The 18,885-nt window shown below is 37.7% G+C and overlaps 1 protein-coding gene across 1 annotated transcript; it reads left to right on the top strand.

The window, feature by feature from the left end:
- Positions 1-1,566: 1,566 nt before the first annotated feature.
- LOC121384522 (schlafen family member 13-like) lies at positions 1,567-12,881 on the top strand. Its single transcript, XM_041514950.1, has 7 exons — positions 1,567-1,741; positions 2,751-3,439; positions 5,990-6,102; positions 6,634-6,784; positions 7,919-8,032; positions 10,076-10,793; positions 11,804-12,881. Exons 1-7 carry the CDS (start codon positions 1,722-1,724, stop codon positions 12,630-12,632), a joined length of 2,634 nt encoding a protein of 877 aa, XP_041370884.1. The 5' UTR covers positions 1,567-1,721; the 3' UTR covers positions 12,633-12,881.
- The last annotated feature ends 6,004 nt before the right edge of the window (positions 12,882-18,885 follow it).

Raw genomic sequence — 18,885 nt, 5'->3', positions numbered from 1 at the left:
TAGAGAGGAAACCCGCTACATTTTTCCATTAGTAGCAAGGGATCTTTTATATGCACCATCCCACAGACAGGATAGCACATACCACGGCCTTTGATAGACCAGTTGTGGTGGACTGGCTGCGACGAGAAATAGCCCAATGGCCTACCAACAGGGATTAATTAATAAGCGACATACTGTCAATAGTTGCGCCACCTTGTAAGCTCTGCTGACATGAATGATGGTGCAATATAGTGGCACTTCTGAGAACCAGCTAGTGAGTCGTGCAGTGCGGGCTACCTATCGCCAAAGTAATGGTGGGCTAGTGATGAAGACACTATTGGTCCGCCTTGTTTATGTGAGAATATATACTGAGGGAAAGAAATAAAGGAACATGTGAAATGGTAGACCAAATTTAATTCACATTTTGCATATAGAGGATACTCCTCGAGTGTCTTGTGATATCATATTTTATCAGCATGAGTTGATAAAATAATTTATTAGCACAAGTTGACAAAAGTATGAATTCCAAGGCTTATGATCTCATAAGATACAAGGGGGGTATTCTTTTTGTCATCCATTATCATTGTTTTTCATTTGCAACAATTGTAAACAATGTCAGTAATGTGGGTTGAATATCATTATATTTGGCAGCGGTAGACTCGTTAACTAGCAGAATGACAGTGGCGTGATGTCACTAATGATAGGTTTAGCACTGAAACATACACAGTGACGTAAAAAAAAGAAGAGATATCGCAAATTATAATGCCAGCGATATCTCCAACAAAAGCCTTTAATGGACGATAAAATAATGTCTGTATTTCATTCAAAGATGTAATGTGGGATTGAATGTTAAGGTGACACCACTCGATATGAGTGCCTCGTACAAGAATAGCCACAAGAATTAAATAACTGATTGCATAGCAGCTGAAGATGGCAGCACCTCTAGTAATGTCAAATTGACTGCCAATAACACGATCACCTTCTGACACTATGGATTGAGGGGTGTCGGTGGCAGTCATTATTTGATGTTACTATTTGTGTTGTCTAGCCAGTGCACCACGACTGGTATATCAAAGGCTATGGTATGTGTTATCCTGTCTGTGGGATGGTGCATATAAAAGATCCCTTGCTGCTAATTGAAAAGAGTAGCCGCCCATGAAGTGGCGACAGCGGGTTTCCTCTCTTTATATCTGTGTGACCGACGCCATATAACTGTAATTAAAATAATTATGTTGAGTGCATTGTTAAATAAACCATTTCCTTCCTTCCTCATTTCAAGCTGATCAGAGATGATTATATGATTGATATTGTGATATTGGTAAAGAAAGTTTGTATAGAATGTTTCATTGTGTTAAGGGGACATCAAATTGTACTGTGTGAACACCTAAATCGGAATGACTAGTCTTATACGTTACGACTAATTATTATTATTATTGGTGCGACTAATTGCATAATGAGAACACCGCATAAATAATAAATAGAACTTTACATGTGTACATTCACTACTACATTGTTATTCATTTGATGATGTTTCAGAGAAGAAAAACATGACAGTCCTTGAGACTTTGCCTGACAAATACAACATGTAGCTGGATATCAAGTTTTGTCACTGGCACTGTTCGATGGATGGAGCAGTGTGAAGGCATGGTCCAGTATCAGTTTGGGATCTGGCTGTAGCTGATGGAGGAAAGAATTGGATTCATAAAATGCTGGGCTGTGAATAAGGATCAGAGAATACCACCATGTTAACAGCAAAACAGATGTAAGTGACTACTCAGTTCATTACTATTTACAGCTAGCAAGAAAAAAAAAGAGAAAAAAATATAGCCAGTTCTTTTATTAACGTTTTAACAAAACATTTACAAGTACGTTTCGATAATCTAACATAAGTTACAATTATAGTACCTAGAAGTCATCTTATTACATCAAACCCAAGTTTGGCTTTAATGGGTAAATTACTATGCGACCCAAACATTTCTTTGGGGTTGAATTAATGTTTACCGGTAATTACTTCATCATTTACTTAAGGATTGTCTGTTACTTCTTTTATGTTCATCGGGGATCAACAAAAAAAATTGTCCACAAACTGTGAATCGGTGCAGCCGTTTTTCATACCCAGATGAAGTAAAAGAAATAACAGACAATACTTATAATTAAATTTGAAACATACTAACTAATAATAACATTAAAAGTTCATATTTTATTTTAAATTATTTTTTTGTTAACAATAACTCACAGTAAGACAAATTACCAATATAAAACGACGTCATCATGTATGACATTCCCTGACGATGTAATTTTTTACATTCATTGAAAAATTAACAAACTCCTGTTGCTACATCTGGACCAATGGGATGATGTTACTTTGTAATGAAGGAAGGAAGGAAATGTGTTATTTAACGATGCATTCAACATATTTTATTTAAGGTTATATGGCGTCGGACATATGGTTAAGGACCACACAGATATTGAGAGAGGAAACCTGCTGTCGCCACTTCATGGGCTACTCTTTTCAATGAGCAGCAAGGGATCTTTTATATGCACAGATAGGATAGTACATACCACAGCCTTTGTTACACCGGTTGTGGAACACTGGCTGGAACGAAAAATAGCCCAATGGGTCCACCGACGGGGATTGATCCTAGACCGACCGCACATCAAGCGGACGCTTTACCACTGGGCTACATCCCACCCTACGTTGTAATGAATGCAACAGATATTTAATTATCAATTGTTAATGGTAGATTTTACAGATATTTTTTATTTATCAGAACTGAAAATCTACACCTGTTTGGTGACCATGTGCTTCACTGCTTTGTGTACATCTCTCACGGTATCCATGACGATGGGAACAACCTGGTTCTGCAGTATGCCTGCGCTCTGCTCAATTCTGGTGGCGGCGTTCTCCAGATGAACAATGTGCAGCACCAGTCAGTCCAATCTAAAGACCTCGACATGTGGTGGAGCGGAATGGAATGCAACTTCGCCAACATCCTTTCCGGGGATGACATCTGCAACTACTTTGATTTCATTGGCAACTTCGACGACCCTCAGCTCTACCTGTTTGTCAAGTCTGCTGAACATTTGTGCACACTGGACTACCACTGTCGTCTGCCCACGGAAACGGCCACCCACGACGTGTCGTACCGGTCCGTTGTCAAGCTGCTGACCAGAGCTGGTGAGTGTGGATCCCTCAGTGATCTGCCTGCCATACCTTCGGAATACGCCTTCAGGAGAACGGAGGACCAACTGAAGCAAGAGGGCAAACAGATTCAGTTCAAACATCTCACCTCACAGTCTCTGTCTTCCAAGTCTGTGCCAGAAAAAATTCAGCACACTGTCACACGATACATCTCGGCGTTTGCCAATCACGAGGGTGGCCATATTTATTTTGGTATTGAAGACTCCAAGGCCATGGTGATGGGAGAGATCTTGTCACCTCGTGATCAGGAAAAAACAGGTAGATTAAGATTGGTATTAATAATGACAAGACCTCGCCATGAAAAAAAAATTGAAAGGAGTGATTAATTGCTCCCCTAACTCACATGCTAAGGGGAGCTAATAATTACTCTCCTTGAACTAGTCTCAGGTGAGTAATAGCTCCCCTTAATTAGCAAAGTCTGAATGATTGAATCTTATTGGTGAGCTTTTAAGGAAATTTGAATGCACCTGTTTAACCTCAGAATTCATTTTGATGCTGAATTGTTTATGATATTATTGTACATTCACAAAATTATTGTACTCCGTACCTTTCCTGACATTACAGGGCTCGAAACTTACCAAAAAATATGGTGGCCGAAAAAATAATAATGGATGTTGGCAAATTAAGGTAAGCGAGCCATGAACCACGAGAAAGATTTTAATATGGAATAAATATATGCAATACAAATATTAATAGTGTCTCATATGTTATAGCTCTAAGGAAAATCGCCCAAATAATATTATTTGGGCAACTAATGCCATTATTTTTTAATATTTAAGTTGCCCAAACAGGACATTGGTTGCATTTGGTGACCTGGCCACAGGCCGTTTCGAGCCCTGTATTAGTTTCAATATAAGCCTGAAGAAAGCCTTAAATGTGTTACATTATACTATGGAGAGTAGAGTTTCTCATTTAAGGAACTGTAATAAAGCATTTCATACCGATATATACTCTTCAAAAAAAGAAACGCAAAAGGGTACAAATGGGTTATAACTCCGATTTTATGTTTCCTACCGGTTCATGCTTTGTGAATATAAGGTCATTGCATGTCCCAAACACATTCCCACGGTTACATTCGATAAAACGCAGCTACTGTACAATAAAGTTCCAAAATGTGAATATTCGCAAAAACGCAGCCACGTGCAAACCATGTCACCACTGCACGTGCGTTGTCTGCACGTGCAACATGAACACCGACAGTATAAAAGTGCAGGGTGTTCGCTTGCCTGGCCTCTGTATCTGGCCGACAGTTGACAATCCAGGACATGCCAATCTCAGTGAACCGCAGAGAAACAATGCCATCGGCCGACTAGACGCAGGCGAATCCAGAACGGCCGTTGCCAGGGCATTCCATTGTCCCCAAGCACCATCTCCAGACTGTGGGACCGTTACCAGCAACATGGATCAACACGTGACCTCCCTAGATCCGGTCGACCACGGGTCACTACCCCCGGGCAGGACCGCTACATCCGGGTACGCCACCTTCGGGAACGATTGACTACTGCCACCTCCACAGCCGCAGCAATACCAGGTTTGCGCAGGATATCCGACCAGACCGTACGGAACCGCCTACGTGAGGTAGGAATTCGTGCCAGACGTCCAGTTCGAGGTGTCATCTTAACACCACAACAGCGTCGACTCCGACTGCAGTGGTGCCAGATTCATCGACAATGGCCTCAACTGCGATGGAGACGGGTGTGGTTCAGTGACGAGTCCCGATTTCTGCTCCGACGTCATGATGGAAGATGTCGCGTGTATAGGCGTCGTGGTGAACGTTATGCGGCAAACTGCGTGCAGGAAGTGGACAGATTCGGCGGGGGTAGTGTCATGGTGTGGGCAGCCATCTCACACACTGGCAGAACTGACCTGGTCCACGTGCAGGGCAACCTGAATGCACAGGGCTACATTGACCAGATCCTCGGCCACACATCGTTCCAGTTATGGCCAACGCCAACGCAGTGTTCCAACATGACAACGCCAGGCCTCACACAGCACGTCTCACAACGGCTTTCCTACAGAACAACAACATTAATGTCCTTCCTTGGCCATCGATATCACCGGATTTGAACCCAACTGAGCATCTATGGGACGAGTTGGACCGACGCCTCCGACAGCGACAACCACAGCCCCAGACCCTGCCCGAGCTGGCAGCAGCCTTGCAGGCCGAGTGGGCCACCATCCCCCGGGACGTCATCCGTACTCTGGTTGCTTCAATGGGCAGGCGGTGCCAGGCAGTTGTCAACACACGCGGAGGCCACACCCGGTATTGACTCCAGATGACCTTGACCTTGGTGGTGTGTCCTATCACTTACTCACAATGGACTAGAGTGAATTGTGAACAATCCTGCAACATTTGGTAATTATCGGACTCACCATTCAATAATTAAATCAATTCTCCAAATGTTACGACAATGTGGTTTTGCGTTTCTTCTTTTGAAGAGTATATAACACAAACAAAAACATATGGGTAAAATGTTTGCAAGGTAAACAGCCAGGTATATTTATTACTTTAAAATAAGCATACTATTTAGCCATATACACATACTATGACATATTAGGCCAAATTTACAAAGCCAGTTTATGTCTTACATGCGTGTAACTACAATATTTACTATGCTTAAACACCTGCGTTTAAGAAAAACAAGCTTAATAAATTCGGCCCAATGTGTCTGGATGATCACCTATTGTAAATTTGTCTGTATTTATTTTTAATTGATCTAATTTCAAATACATTGTTATAATTGTACCTATGTCTGTCATAACATTACTGGGTTTGCAATCTTTTTATCATAATTATAATACTTGCAGCTCGCAGTGTGGAGAAGAAGATGAAAAGTTTCATATGGTGCGACACGTCACAGAAAGTACAAAGAGGCAAACACTGGGATATCAAATTCTTCTTGGTTAAGGAATGCTGGCCTGTACGTGTCAAGTAAAGATAGCATTGTTATTGTTGTAAGCTCTTAATTAACACTACAGCAATACTGTGATATATGTACATGTATTTGCTAAAATAACCTTAATGAAGGCATTCTTACCAGTGTCCCACTAGTAGAATGAAGCGTCTCAGAGAAGAAATCTCTGCCATTGGTGAAAGAGGTCACAGACTCAGGGGGTATGCATGAATTCCCTTTCAGCAACCTGTTTTCTTTTTTACTATTCCTTGCTTTAAAAAAAAAAAAACTCCCAACAATTTGCTAGTTCATTACAAAAATAAAACTACCAAAATTCCCAGTAATGCCCATATAGTACTTACATCTCAAAGAATGACGGAGTTAAACACACTTGCCACTCAGAATACATTGTATAATTTTTTTATATGTTGATGCATTTAAAAAAATAATTTACCATCTGTTTATGGCAATTAAATATACCATAATACACTTTTCAGAATAAAAAGGTTTCTTCTTAACAAACACAGATAGTTTTAATTCTGTTTTGCTTGGTTCTAGGAGAGACGGGTGATTGTAGTGGTGTCTGTATGCAGGTTTCCTGGAGGTGTGTTTACATCATGTCCAGAGAGTTTTCATGTGGACTCAAAAGGAGATGTCCAGGCTTTTACCTTTCAGCAATGGAAAGATGCTCATCTTGCAGAAATTAGAGGTATGTAATATGGTAGTGATCTGTAAATGTTTATAAATGTAGAATTTAGAGCTAGTTCAATGTTGTTTATTTATAAATGCAGAATGTAGAGATTATGATAAATAAATGTTTATAAATGCAAAATTTAGAGATTGTACAATGTTATGATAAATAAATGTTTATAAATGCAGAATTTAGAGATTGTACAATGTTATGATAAATAAATGTTTATAAATGCAAAATTTAGAGATTGTACAATGTTATGATAAATAAATGTTTATAAAGTAAAGTTTGTTTTATTTAACGGCGCCACTAGAGCACATTGATTTTTTATCTTATCATCAGCTATTGGACGTCAAACATATGGTCATTCTGACACTGTTTTTAGAGGAAACCCGCTGTTGCCGCATAGGCTACTCTTTTACGACAGGCAGCTAGGGATCTTTTATTTGCACTTCCCACAGGCAGGATAGCACAAACCATGGCCTTTGTTGAACCAGTTATGGATCACTGGTCGGTGCAAGTGGTTTACACCTACCCATTGAGCCATGCAGAGCACTTACTCAGGGTTTGGAGTCGGTATCTGGATTAAAAATCCCATGCCTTGACTGGGATCTGAACCCAATACCTACCAGCCTGTAGACTGATGGCCTAACCACGACGCCACTGAGGCTGGTAAATGTTTATAAATGCAGAAGTTAGAGCTAGTACAATATTGCGTCTTATAAACTTAACCACATGCTTTTCCATCTTACTGATTTAATTAGAAGTATATTCTTGAAGTGTTTTGTTATTATATCCAGGATTAAATGTATATTGAATGTATTAGTGTCTACACTAAAACAACGGGGAAATCAAATAAAATATACTAACAAAAAATTCCATGGAATATTGAACCAAAAATATTTAATACCTTTAAACTGTCTTTAAAGTTGGTTTAGCTATATTTACCATTAAATTATGCGGTTTGGGGTTCACCAACAAACAAAAGCCTTCATGTATATCAAGGCCTCTCCCTAAAGTTCAGATTTGAGAAGTGTTTGGCAATGCAACTTGTGTGATGTTAAAAGTCTATTTTTAAAAGTTGTCTAAAGATAGGGCCAGACTTATTTTAGATATTTATTGACTCTCTCTGATTCTTCATTTTCCTGCCAGACAAGCCTCAGCTCCACGCACGGTTCTTCAAAGTACCAGTGTGTTCTCCTCAGTCTCGCCTCGTGTTTGGACTTCCACACACAGTACAGAGTATCAAAAACAAGGTTCTCAAGTGTAAGTCAGTTTCATTCACCAGTCACACCAGTTCCTTCAAGTTCTGGTAAACTAGGCCTGGGGCGCATTCCACAAAACGATCTTAGCCCTAAGATCATCGTATGTGCATAACTACCTTATGCCCTTAAGATGATCTTAGCGCTAAGATCGCTTCATGGAATGGGGCCCTGGTGCTTATAAAACTTGTAGAGGCTAGACTTAATTAATGTGGACTTTTGACTCCAAAGCAATGCTATACAAATTGTATTCATGTGACATCATAGAGATTTGAATTTAGACTTGCAGGGAACATTTTGTTTTCAAAACCTTGATTAGCAATATTTCTAGTCAATTAAATTTTGATTAGCAACAACTTTTTAATGTTTTAAAATTGTGTAGCGATATCTGAAATTTGCGATTCACTATGAAACTTGTATAGCGCATTATGCGTTTCTTATACATTAGGATTTGAAGTTTTGAGAGTTCTGATGTACTAAGTGTATATAGTACAAGTTGATTTTCTCAGTTCTATTACTTATATAAAGATTAAACTTCTTAAATGTTAGTGTAAATTACCAGTAGCCAATTTAGCCAAGTTTATGTCTGCTAGAATAGTTTTGGATCTCTCTTCTTTCTTTTTTCGTACAGTAAACATAAAATTGGTTAAAATTTTAGAAAATAATTGTGATAAAACATGAAATTTGTCAAATGAAGACAAAGAAGAATGTTTTAGTTTTTAAAGAGTAAAACATCAATACCGCATTTGACCGGAAATTAGCCCATGTCTTTGAATAAACCCCCTCTGTTTTGATAGCATTTAAGAAATTAGGCCCTCATTCGTAAATAAGCCCACCCCCAACTTCGTCACCTTATAAATAACACGAAAATGCAAGTTTGCTCAAAGTTCATTTAAAAGGTCATACCTCCTGCAGATAATTAAACACAAATGTAACACAATATTTTATTACCAGTGAGATTTAGCAGTCTAACAGTAACAGTGTGTAACATTGTTTTCAATTTCATGCCTGCAGTATTTCTTTGAAGTACCCAAGCCCAAGTCTGAACTAAAACCAATGTCTATTTTTACCACCACACTGGGTCTGCTGGTAATGCTAATTAGGCAAATACCTTATTCTTACTGGCTGAGAAGGTTCAATCACCTAGATTGACAACTCTCTGTGTAGCTAGCTGAACAGTGTAAGCTGGCTGGCTGTATCACAAACGTGTATATGCTATTGAGTTTGTTGTTAATTGCTGTTGTTTTAAAGGGACATTCCTGAGTTTTCTGCAAGTTTTAAGATGTTATCGATTAACAGAGGCTTTTTCACGACTGTAATTACATATCAAATATATTTTTCTGCATAAAATATTAGTGGCTGTATATTAAACATGTTTCTAATCGTTCTAATATTTGTAAAAGGTTAAATTTCATTTTATTTCCAAAAAACTATTTTTTGGTACGTACGAAATTATTTGAAGACAAAATCCAGTTTGGGCTTCTTACAAATAGTAAGACGACCAGAAACACATTGAATATACAGATACTGATATTCTAAACAGGAAAATATATTTAATATGTAAATTTAATTGTACAAATATTTTATTTGTCGGAAATATCTTACAATTGAGCAAACTCGGGAATGTCCCTTTAAGTCTTCTCAGCATTAAATTTTGGATGTAAATAAACAGCACTGGTAAGTAATTGTAACATAGAAGGTGTGTTTGTGATAATTAGATACTAGTAAACCCCCCCCCCCCCCCCCCAATTAATTTAATTAATAAACAATTATTATTTATTAATAACAAATGGAACACTAATTAATAGATATGCAACTGAATGTTTTTCGTTTTCTTCCTGATTCATTTTATTATTATTTATTTTATTTATTATTATTATTTTTTTGTTTTCCCCAACAAAACTGGCCCCTAGTCTGGGAATAAGCCCACCCCATGCTAAGCTCACAATGAGTTGTCTTGGCCCCCTGGGCTTATTTCTGGTCAAATACGGTATGTCTTCTGTTACCAGAGACAAAATCAATGATAAATGGTATTTAATATTTTCAGGTATGACAGGGTTTAGCCTTCAGCCTAAGCATGTTCTGGACAAAATCCAGAATCCTGCCATTAAAACATCAATCAAAAATATCTTGTCTACGTTTTCTGATGAGCCTCATCTTGCAGTTGACGTTCATTCTTTTGGAATTGGTTTGGATCTGCCATCATCAGTAGATAGTGTTTTAGATGTGCTGGTATTAAGTCCACACTATGGACTCCATCTGATAACCATGACAACAAAATCATCCAGTGACTCTTCAGTACTGAAACACTGCTGTTCTGTTGCTAAAACCATCAAGATGAAGTTGGTTCATCATGGAGGGTGCACTGAAAGATTTGGAATACATATTCATGTTGTTAATATCAATAACTCTTTAGCCTTGGAAAATTTTCAGCTGGAACTTGACAAAACCATTTTCCCGGTGACATACAGTAACGGCGAACATATTTTGGAAAAAATTCTGTCATGTCTGGTAGTTGCAGTGTCTGCTTACAAACCGCATGAGGCAGCTACAAAACAGGAAGAATATTACTTCCTCCTGACGTGTGACCAGTTTGAACTGCTGTGGAATTATCAGTTTACTAAGGAATTGTGGGTGCACGGACCACCGGGATCAGGAAAGACCGTGTCGTGTCTGCTGATGATCAAACACTTGGTGCAGCAGGGATGTCGCAAGCAGGAAGTGTTGTACATCGCTGAGAATGACTTGCTCTGTGCTTATATCAGGTAATTATGAAAAAAAGGAGATTTCTTTTCACATTGTGACCTGACCTATCAACCATGACTTTTATGATGTTCAGTCTAGTCCAATAGAATGGAGAGGGGGCAATGAAATAAGCTTGTGATGTTAGGTTATTTATGAAAATAATGTCCCCCCCTCCTTCCCCCGTTTATTTATGAAGTCATAAACTCTTGTTCAGTTTCAACAGTACTCTTGTATATGCTGTACAAATACTAAGATAATGATCATTATAATTATAGTAATTTAAAAAGTAACATTTCACAATGCTGAATTCTATTAATTAACTCCTTTTTTTTTCATAAATAAAGTTTGTCATTCAGTGTTTCTGATTTGCTTTTTGACTTTTTACATTCTGCATGTTAGACTTAGTGGTTTTGTAACAGAAAGATATTTCTACGCATAATTATCAAAAAAATTTGGAACATTTCATAAAATCATCCCTAGCTTGATTTAGTGGATATGTGGGTGGTTTTACAATTTGCAATTGGAAGTACCGAAAGTACATTTTGGGATGCATATCTGTCAACTCTCACACGTTTCTATAATCTCGCGCCTTTTAAAAAAATAAAAATATTTTATAATCGTGGTTTATATTTGAGAGCTGAATAGAATTATATGCTGATTATGCAGGGTTTCGGAATTTGTTACCTATTATTAATAATAATACAGCATATTGAACCTATCCTTGGTTCAATACCAACAATCACTCGCGGGTGCTACTGATGGTTTAACATTAATCGTAGGCCTTACTAATTAGGAAAACTTGCACTCGCTGGATTTTTTTATTTTATTATTTATTGATTTGAATTTTTTTTTTAAAGAGATTTCCATTTTGGACTTAACAACAAAAAACTTTGCCCTGGACCTGACCAAGAGCCTGTAGTCTCTGGACAATGACTTCTAATTTTCTCACGCCTAAGAATTGCCACCTGTAGGTTGACAGCTCTGGGGATGTAATATGTTAAATACATAGAATTGAATTTTGTTATTTCAGATCATTTGACCTGTGTCAGGTCATATCCAGAAGGGAACTCATGACTGATGCTCAAGATCCATCTATTCTTCAATCAAAATATGAAGATGTTAGAAATGTGTTCGTTGATGAGGCTCAGAACTTTAAAGACAGAGACGGAGATTGGTACTCATTGGCTAACCATTTATCCAATCAAAAGGCAGAAAATATGTCTACTTCAAGCAGTGGTTATTTCTGGGTATTCATGGATTATGCTCAGAAGGTTCACAAGTTCAAAGCTGGATTGCCTGGTCTCATCGGCAAGAACAACTTCATGCTTAGTGAAATTTCTCGTAATTCAAAAGAGATCTTCGAATATGCTTCCAAATTTATGCAAGCTTCGGATTCGAAAACACCAGCCACCCAAGGTAATGTCTGTTTAACAGATGTTCCAAAACTTGGCCATGACTATTCCACAGGGAAGGATGTCAGCATAATCAAATGTAGCCAGTCTGCCGTGAAGGACACGCTGATTAAAGTCCTCGAAGAGTTCACCTCCAATGGAGTCAAGCTTCAAGACATGGCCATCTTGATGGGGAAGAAGAAAGATGCAGAAACGATGCATGACATGCTTATCACAGACTTGTACAAACAAGATTCTACCTCAACAGGCAAAGCCGATGTTGTCACTGTGGACACAGTGCGTCGATTCAGTGGTCTCGATCGTCCAGTCGTCATAGGCTTGGACCCTCGTATCAACGAGGAACATGCAGACATGGACAAGTTCATTGTAAACTTGGTGACCCGTGCTAAAGATGGCCTGGTAATCATCACTACCTCAGACAGTCTGTTGAAGAAGCTCAAGGATTAGTATATATAACTGGTCAATACAATAGGTTCATTTGTTATAACCAGAAACATCATTATACCAGTACATGTAGTTAGAAGATAGCCAGTTTGTTTTAAAATTAGAGTTAAAGAAGACATTAGGACAGGTTTTCTTTCTCAGGAGGGCGGGACGTAGCCCAGTGGTAAAGCATTAGCTTGATGCATGGTCAGTCTGGGCTATTTCTAACTCCAGCCAGTGCACCACGACTGCTATATCAAATGCTGTGGTACCGGTATGTGTTATCTTGTCTGTGGGATGGTGCATATAAAAGATCCCTTGCTGCTAATCGAAAAAAGTATTCCATGAAGTGGCGACTGTGGGTTTTTCTCCTCTATGTCTGTGTGGTCCTTAACCATATGTGTGATGCCAAATAACCATAAATAAACATGTGTCGAGTGCATCATTAAATAAAACATTTCCTTCCATCTGTCATAGTAACTAGATCTGCAAAACTTGGGTCACGTTCCACGAAACAATCTTAGCACTACTACTTGTAAATACCTACCACCTTTGATAACCAGCTTGCTCTGTGACACGATGTGGTTCACCATCATCATAAATTATAGTGAAAACTTACGATAGGTCCACGACTCGTTAGCGACTACGGTAACATAGTTAAACAGCCATTTGACTATAATTTGTTGATTTCTGGGAAGGGACAAACTCATTTGTACTAAAATTTATTTATTATAATTATATATAATACCTTTTATAAAACTTGGCATCCAATGAAAAACATTTTCAAGTAATATGATCGTCACCAAAAAATATGGGAGATAACTCATACATGTTGCATTTGACAATTATTACTTCAAAAATCAACTGGCAAAGTTACTTGTCTCTCCCATACCAATGAATACATCCAAGATGACCTGAATAATCAGTAACTAATGTATTCTTTAACTTCTCCCCAAAGATCGAGAGACAATTACAAGTACCTTAAGGTTACTTTGTGGAATGGTAGTAAATCAACTTATCTTTTGTGACATCCAATAGCCTATGTGTATTTTTGTGCTGGAGTGTCGTTAAACATTCATGCATTCATTTGCTAGTAAATCACTATAATCAACCTTACATTTGATTCTTTCATCAACTAGGCCCCAGGTCTGGGTTTTTTGTATTGTTTAGACAGTCCTATAGAATGGTGTGCAGGGGAACAGTTCACTGTCGGAGACATGGATCTTCTTTAGATGAACACAATCTGGTTTAGTTCAGCAGTTTGTTTTAAAGATTCGCTATACATACATGTATGTAGTTTGTTACTTTCTGTCTCTTTATGGCTCAAAACCTCATGTTTTATTTGTATGTATTGTATATGATGTATTTCTGAGACTTTATACCATCAAAACATTTTAGCAATGATATATTTATTCTTTTTACCACAAGAATATATTATTTTTGAATTTTTAAATTGTTAATAGAAGAATCCATCACATTTGTTTGGATCCAAAGGTTGTTCTTATATTTTGTTAATGGTCATTTATTTTTTGTTGTTGTAATATTTAATATTAATGCTGTGAAAAAGAAATGGATACAGTATGTTGTCAGTCAGCATGTTAAAAACCATTTCACATGTATATAACAGCTGGCTCCATGCTTCTTAAACTTTTTAAGTCTGGACATAGTCTTCCATAACATCTGAAGACATTAACATGATGGCAATACATGTACCATAAAACCAGTATTCAGTAGTCAGACATTACAGAGCAGGCTCTACTTTTAAAAGTTCCATATGTTAAGCATGGGTCCTGGTCCCATATCTGTTGTGTTTATGTGGTTAAAAAAAAAATTCTTCTGCATTCAATCTTTTTCTGGCCGTCATATCAGTCATCTGGATGTAGCGATAAAGTTTGCCATCTTCCAGTGTTGAAAGGCGTGTCTTCCATCCAAACTTTCTATCAAATTGTTGTCAGGTGTTAACAGACTTGTAGGATGTACTCCGGTGGTTGCTCTTCATCACCACAATTACACTGGGCTGTTTCTTGTCATGTCATGTCATAGGGTTTTACGTGCACATTCAGAACAAGCTGTTGTAGCGCACGCCTGTCGTGGGCACAAGAGCCGGCCTTGGCCGGCTCCTCCATCCATGACAGGAAAGGTGGGGGGAGGGGAGAGGAGGGACCGCTCTGCACTGGCAGGTGCAAGGGAGCACCAGCAGCCCGATCAAATCGGTGGACTGTTTCTACAAGTCCTATCCTTTTATAGTCCGTCCCACAGGGAACACCTTTTTTCATGCTATGAAATCAACTACAAGTTATTTATTTGCGATTCTATTATTTGTAAATTGCACACAAAAATAGTATTATTTTGTTATTTCAAAAACACTTTTACTTTTCGCCTTACTTGACACCAAACATTTTAATAAAATGATGGGACGGACTATAGGTGCTGCTCGAGACCACATGGCCAGTGTGAAGTCGAAAGATTGACAGGGATGTGATTTTTCAGCTTTTTATCCGATTTCAGCTTTTTTTGCATAAAATCATTTTCACAAAATAGACTGGATTTGATCGGAAATGCTAAAAAATTACCTTTATTTAGATACTGTATAAATATTTAAGCTTTTAAAAGATATTTTCAGCTTTTATTTTAAAATAGGTATCACATCACTGGATTGAAATTTGTTCTTTTCTGTCTTGTTGGTTAATGTTTTCATAGTCAGGGCTGTATCTGCCATTCCTAGTCTTCCAAACACATTTGAATTTTCACTTTACAAGTATCTTGGCTTCACTGGTTTAACAAAAAAATAAAATGAAAAAAATATAAATGGCCTCAATGACTTAGTAGTTAAGCCATCCCACTTTTGTGGCTAGTGGGTTCACCAGTACAGACTACCTGGGCCCAGATTTTCGAAGCTATCTTAGTACTACGATACCGTAAACCAGTCATAGACTATAGGATGTTTTGTAGTGATGTCACAACTTACGACGGTTTTACAATATTTTAGTGTTAAGATAGCTTAAAAAATCTGTAGTCAGGTTGTTTAGTGTTAAAGTTACTACACCAACTTCTCTCTCACTGACCACTAACAATTACCGGTAACCATCAACTCCAGTCCTAGACAGACCGCCCAGATAGCTGATGTGTGTGCCCAAGACAATGTGCTCAATTGGATGAAACAGTTTGATAACAACATGAAAATCAGGTTAAAATAAAAGAGAGACCAGAGAACTGGTGAGGTACAGGATGCACCTGTCAGGAGTTACTGTTATGTTCTGTGCAGTAGACTGTGAAAATTAGGTCACAGTGAACTAGTAATAGTATGAGACACACTGCCATCCCAAGTTATTCCTACATGAGGTTTGATGTCCCTGTATGCAAGATATGGTCTGGACAGGGATTTACTGTTATGTGCAGCAGAAATTGAAAAGTAGGTCACCGTGACCTAGTACTAGTACGCGACACACCACCATCCCAAATTGTTCCTACATGCGAGGTGTGATGGTCCTGTATGCATCTGTATGTAAGATATTGTCCTGACAAAGATTTACTGTTATGTGCAGTAGACTGAAAAGTAGGTCACAATGACCTAGTAATAGTACACGACACCGCCATCCCAAGTTGTTACATGGACGAACAATGCCCTACCATAATACGACACATGGTCTTTCTAAAATGGTTAGTGTGCATAATAAACATATTGAGGAGAGTGGTATTGTTATATTCTGTTTACTAGTATATGTACTTTGTTTTTAACAGTTTAAATACATAATTGATGTTCTACTTTTATTTATTGCAAAAACAAAATCAGTGGTCATTTATTAGGAGTGCAATTTGTCAGTATGTGTAGTTTATTGGTCTTCACATTAAATATGGTATGATGTGTGGACTAAAAAACGTTTTATACAGGTATATTTAAAAAAAAAATGCTCATTGTTTTATTTAAAATATTATTAAGCTTTAAAAATGTTTAATATTCTGACTGATGTAATAAAATTATAGAACTTCATAATAATATGAAATCTTTTTTCTAATAAATAATATTAAAAAGGTACATGTAGTTTGTTTATTAAGGCTCTGTTAGTGTGAGATGATCAAGTGTAAACAAAAAAAGAAGTTTGTTTTGTTTAATCACACTACTAGAGCACATTGATCTATTAATCATCTGCTATTAGATGTCAAACCCGCTACATTTTTTCATTAGCAGCAAGGGATCTTTTATATGCACCATCCCACAGACAGGATAGCACATACCATGGTCTTTGATATACCAGTCGTGGTGCACTGTCTGGAACAAGAAACCGCTCAATGGGCCCACCGACAGGGATCGATCCCAAACGGACTGTGCATCAGACATGCACTTCACCACTGGACTAAAAAGTTTGTTTTATTTAACGACGCCACTAGAGCACATTGATTTTTAATCTTATCATCGGCTATTGGACGTCAAACATATGGTCATTCTGACACTGTTTTTAGAGGAAACCCGCTGTCGCCACATAGGCTACTCTTCTTTACGACAGGCAGCAAGGGATCTTTTATTTGCGCTTCCCACAGGCAGGATAGCACAAACCATGGCCTTTGTTGAACCAGTTATGGATCACTGGTCGGTGCAAGTGGTTTACACCTACCCATTGAGCCTTGCGGAGCACTCACTCAGGGTTTGGAGTCGGTATCTGGATTAAAAATCCCATGCCTCGACTGGGATCCAAACCCAGTACCTACCAGCCTGTAGACCGATGGCCTGCCACAACGCCACCGAGGCCGGTCCACTGGACTATGTCTCGCCTCAAGTAAAAACAAGGATTATACTCTTATTGGCTGCCCGTGATAATACTGAGAGGGCTAGATCATCAAAATAGGGACTCTTTAGGGCAACCCATTCAAATTTAGGGTCTTTTCAAACGTGTGTGCACCTTGTAATCAAACAAACTGAGTGACAGAAATTGAAATTGATTAATGGGTAATAACAAATAAAAATGATTTCATTTCGGACATAAACATGAAATGGAAGCTTGTTTAATATCTTATAAATCCACTCCCAAAATATACATGTAAGTGGAAGATTTGAAGCAAAAATCTTAATTTTTTAAAGGTTTAGATGTGCAAAGTTTGATCGCTGATGTATTCTTACAACAACAACAAAAATAACAAGCATTCTGAGAGAACTGTTAAAGCAATACATGTCCCCTACCGGTGTCCAATTTTTTTCCTTATCTCCTAAGGTTGATGACCGTCACTTTTTGGACCCTTGTTTTGGCTTCGTACACAATAAATAAAACATATTCAACAGTAATTTTTTGATATGATATATTTGACAAATGGTACTTTTTATTTCTTTCATCTTTTAAAACTTAAAATTAATATTTTGTCCAGAATTATGAAAAATAAAGAAATACAGACCTGTAAACAGCGTTGTCTGCTTGTTATAGAAATTTGACGGGTCAAAGTTAATAGACCAGTTTTTATTTTAATGTGGCAAAGCATTATAATAATGCAGCTATTTTTTAATTTGAATGACGTCACTTTACATCTCATTACAATAACAAACTAGTTACATGTTTAAAGAATGCTGGAAAAATTCCAATACAAAACTGCTACTGAAATTTTTTTGTTTGAAAATTACTAATGCACCTGAATGTGTTTGAAGAAAATCGTGATTAAAAAATTGTACCTTTCACGAAATATGGATTTCAAGTGAAAATACGGCAAGATATGTTATATTTATTGTGTACAAAACCAAAACAAAGGTGCGAAAAGTGATTGTCGTCAACCTTAACTTCATGGGCACAACTCGGTAAATCACCATGAACGTCAAACTTGATCTATTGTAAAGCTATACACAAAATAATATGCGTATCTCGAGGCATTGTCAAAAAAAAAAGAGTCCTGAAAACAGGAGTTATAATAAGTTCAACTCTGTCAAAAATGGGTAAATTGCATGACGGTCAAACATGATCTGTAATAGTACATGATAAAGCTACACTCCAAATTTCATTATTTTGAGGCATTGTGAAAGAAACATTCGAAAAACTATATGTTGGACAGATACATGTAGATGAGCGGAGAAGAAACCTATAGTCCCCTCTGGTTGGACCGGTAGGGGACTAATAATAAAAACTGAATATGCGTGAACTTCTAACCAAAGAAGATGCTAATATAGTCATGTATACTGGGCAAAGGACATAAATGTTGCTATTAGTCAGAAATTGCACAATGTCAAAAATGGAAACATACCTACTATTTTATCAATTTTAATATTTGTCAACTGAAAAAGAAAAACCAAAACACATCA

The sequence above is a fragment of the Gigantopelta aegis genome, chromosome 10, assembly GCF_016097555.1.
Source record: "Gigantopelta aegis isolate Gae_Host chromosome 10, Gae_host_genome, whole genome shotgun sequence".
NCBI classification, from domain to species: domain Eukaryota; kingdom Metazoa; phylum Mollusca; class Gastropoda; order Neomphalida; family Peltospiridae; genus Gigantopelta; species Gigantopelta aegis.
The sequence above is the reverse complement of the archived record's forward strand: the minus strand, read 5'-3'. Positions and strand labels throughout refer to the sequence as shown.

Bases quoted from the DNA above. Each gene is read 5' to 3' on its own strand.
- LOC121384522 (XM_041514950.1), top strand. From the start codon at position 1,722: ATGTTAACAGCAAAACAGAT. The intron at 1,742-2,750 runs GTAAGTGACTAC...TTTATTTATCAG, and splicing joins ATGTTAACAGCAAAACAGAT to AACTGAAAATCTACACCTGT. The intron at 10,794-11,803 runs GTAATTATGAAA...TTGTTATTTCAG, and splicing joins TTGCTCTGTGCTTATATCAG to ATCATTTGACCTGTGTCAGG.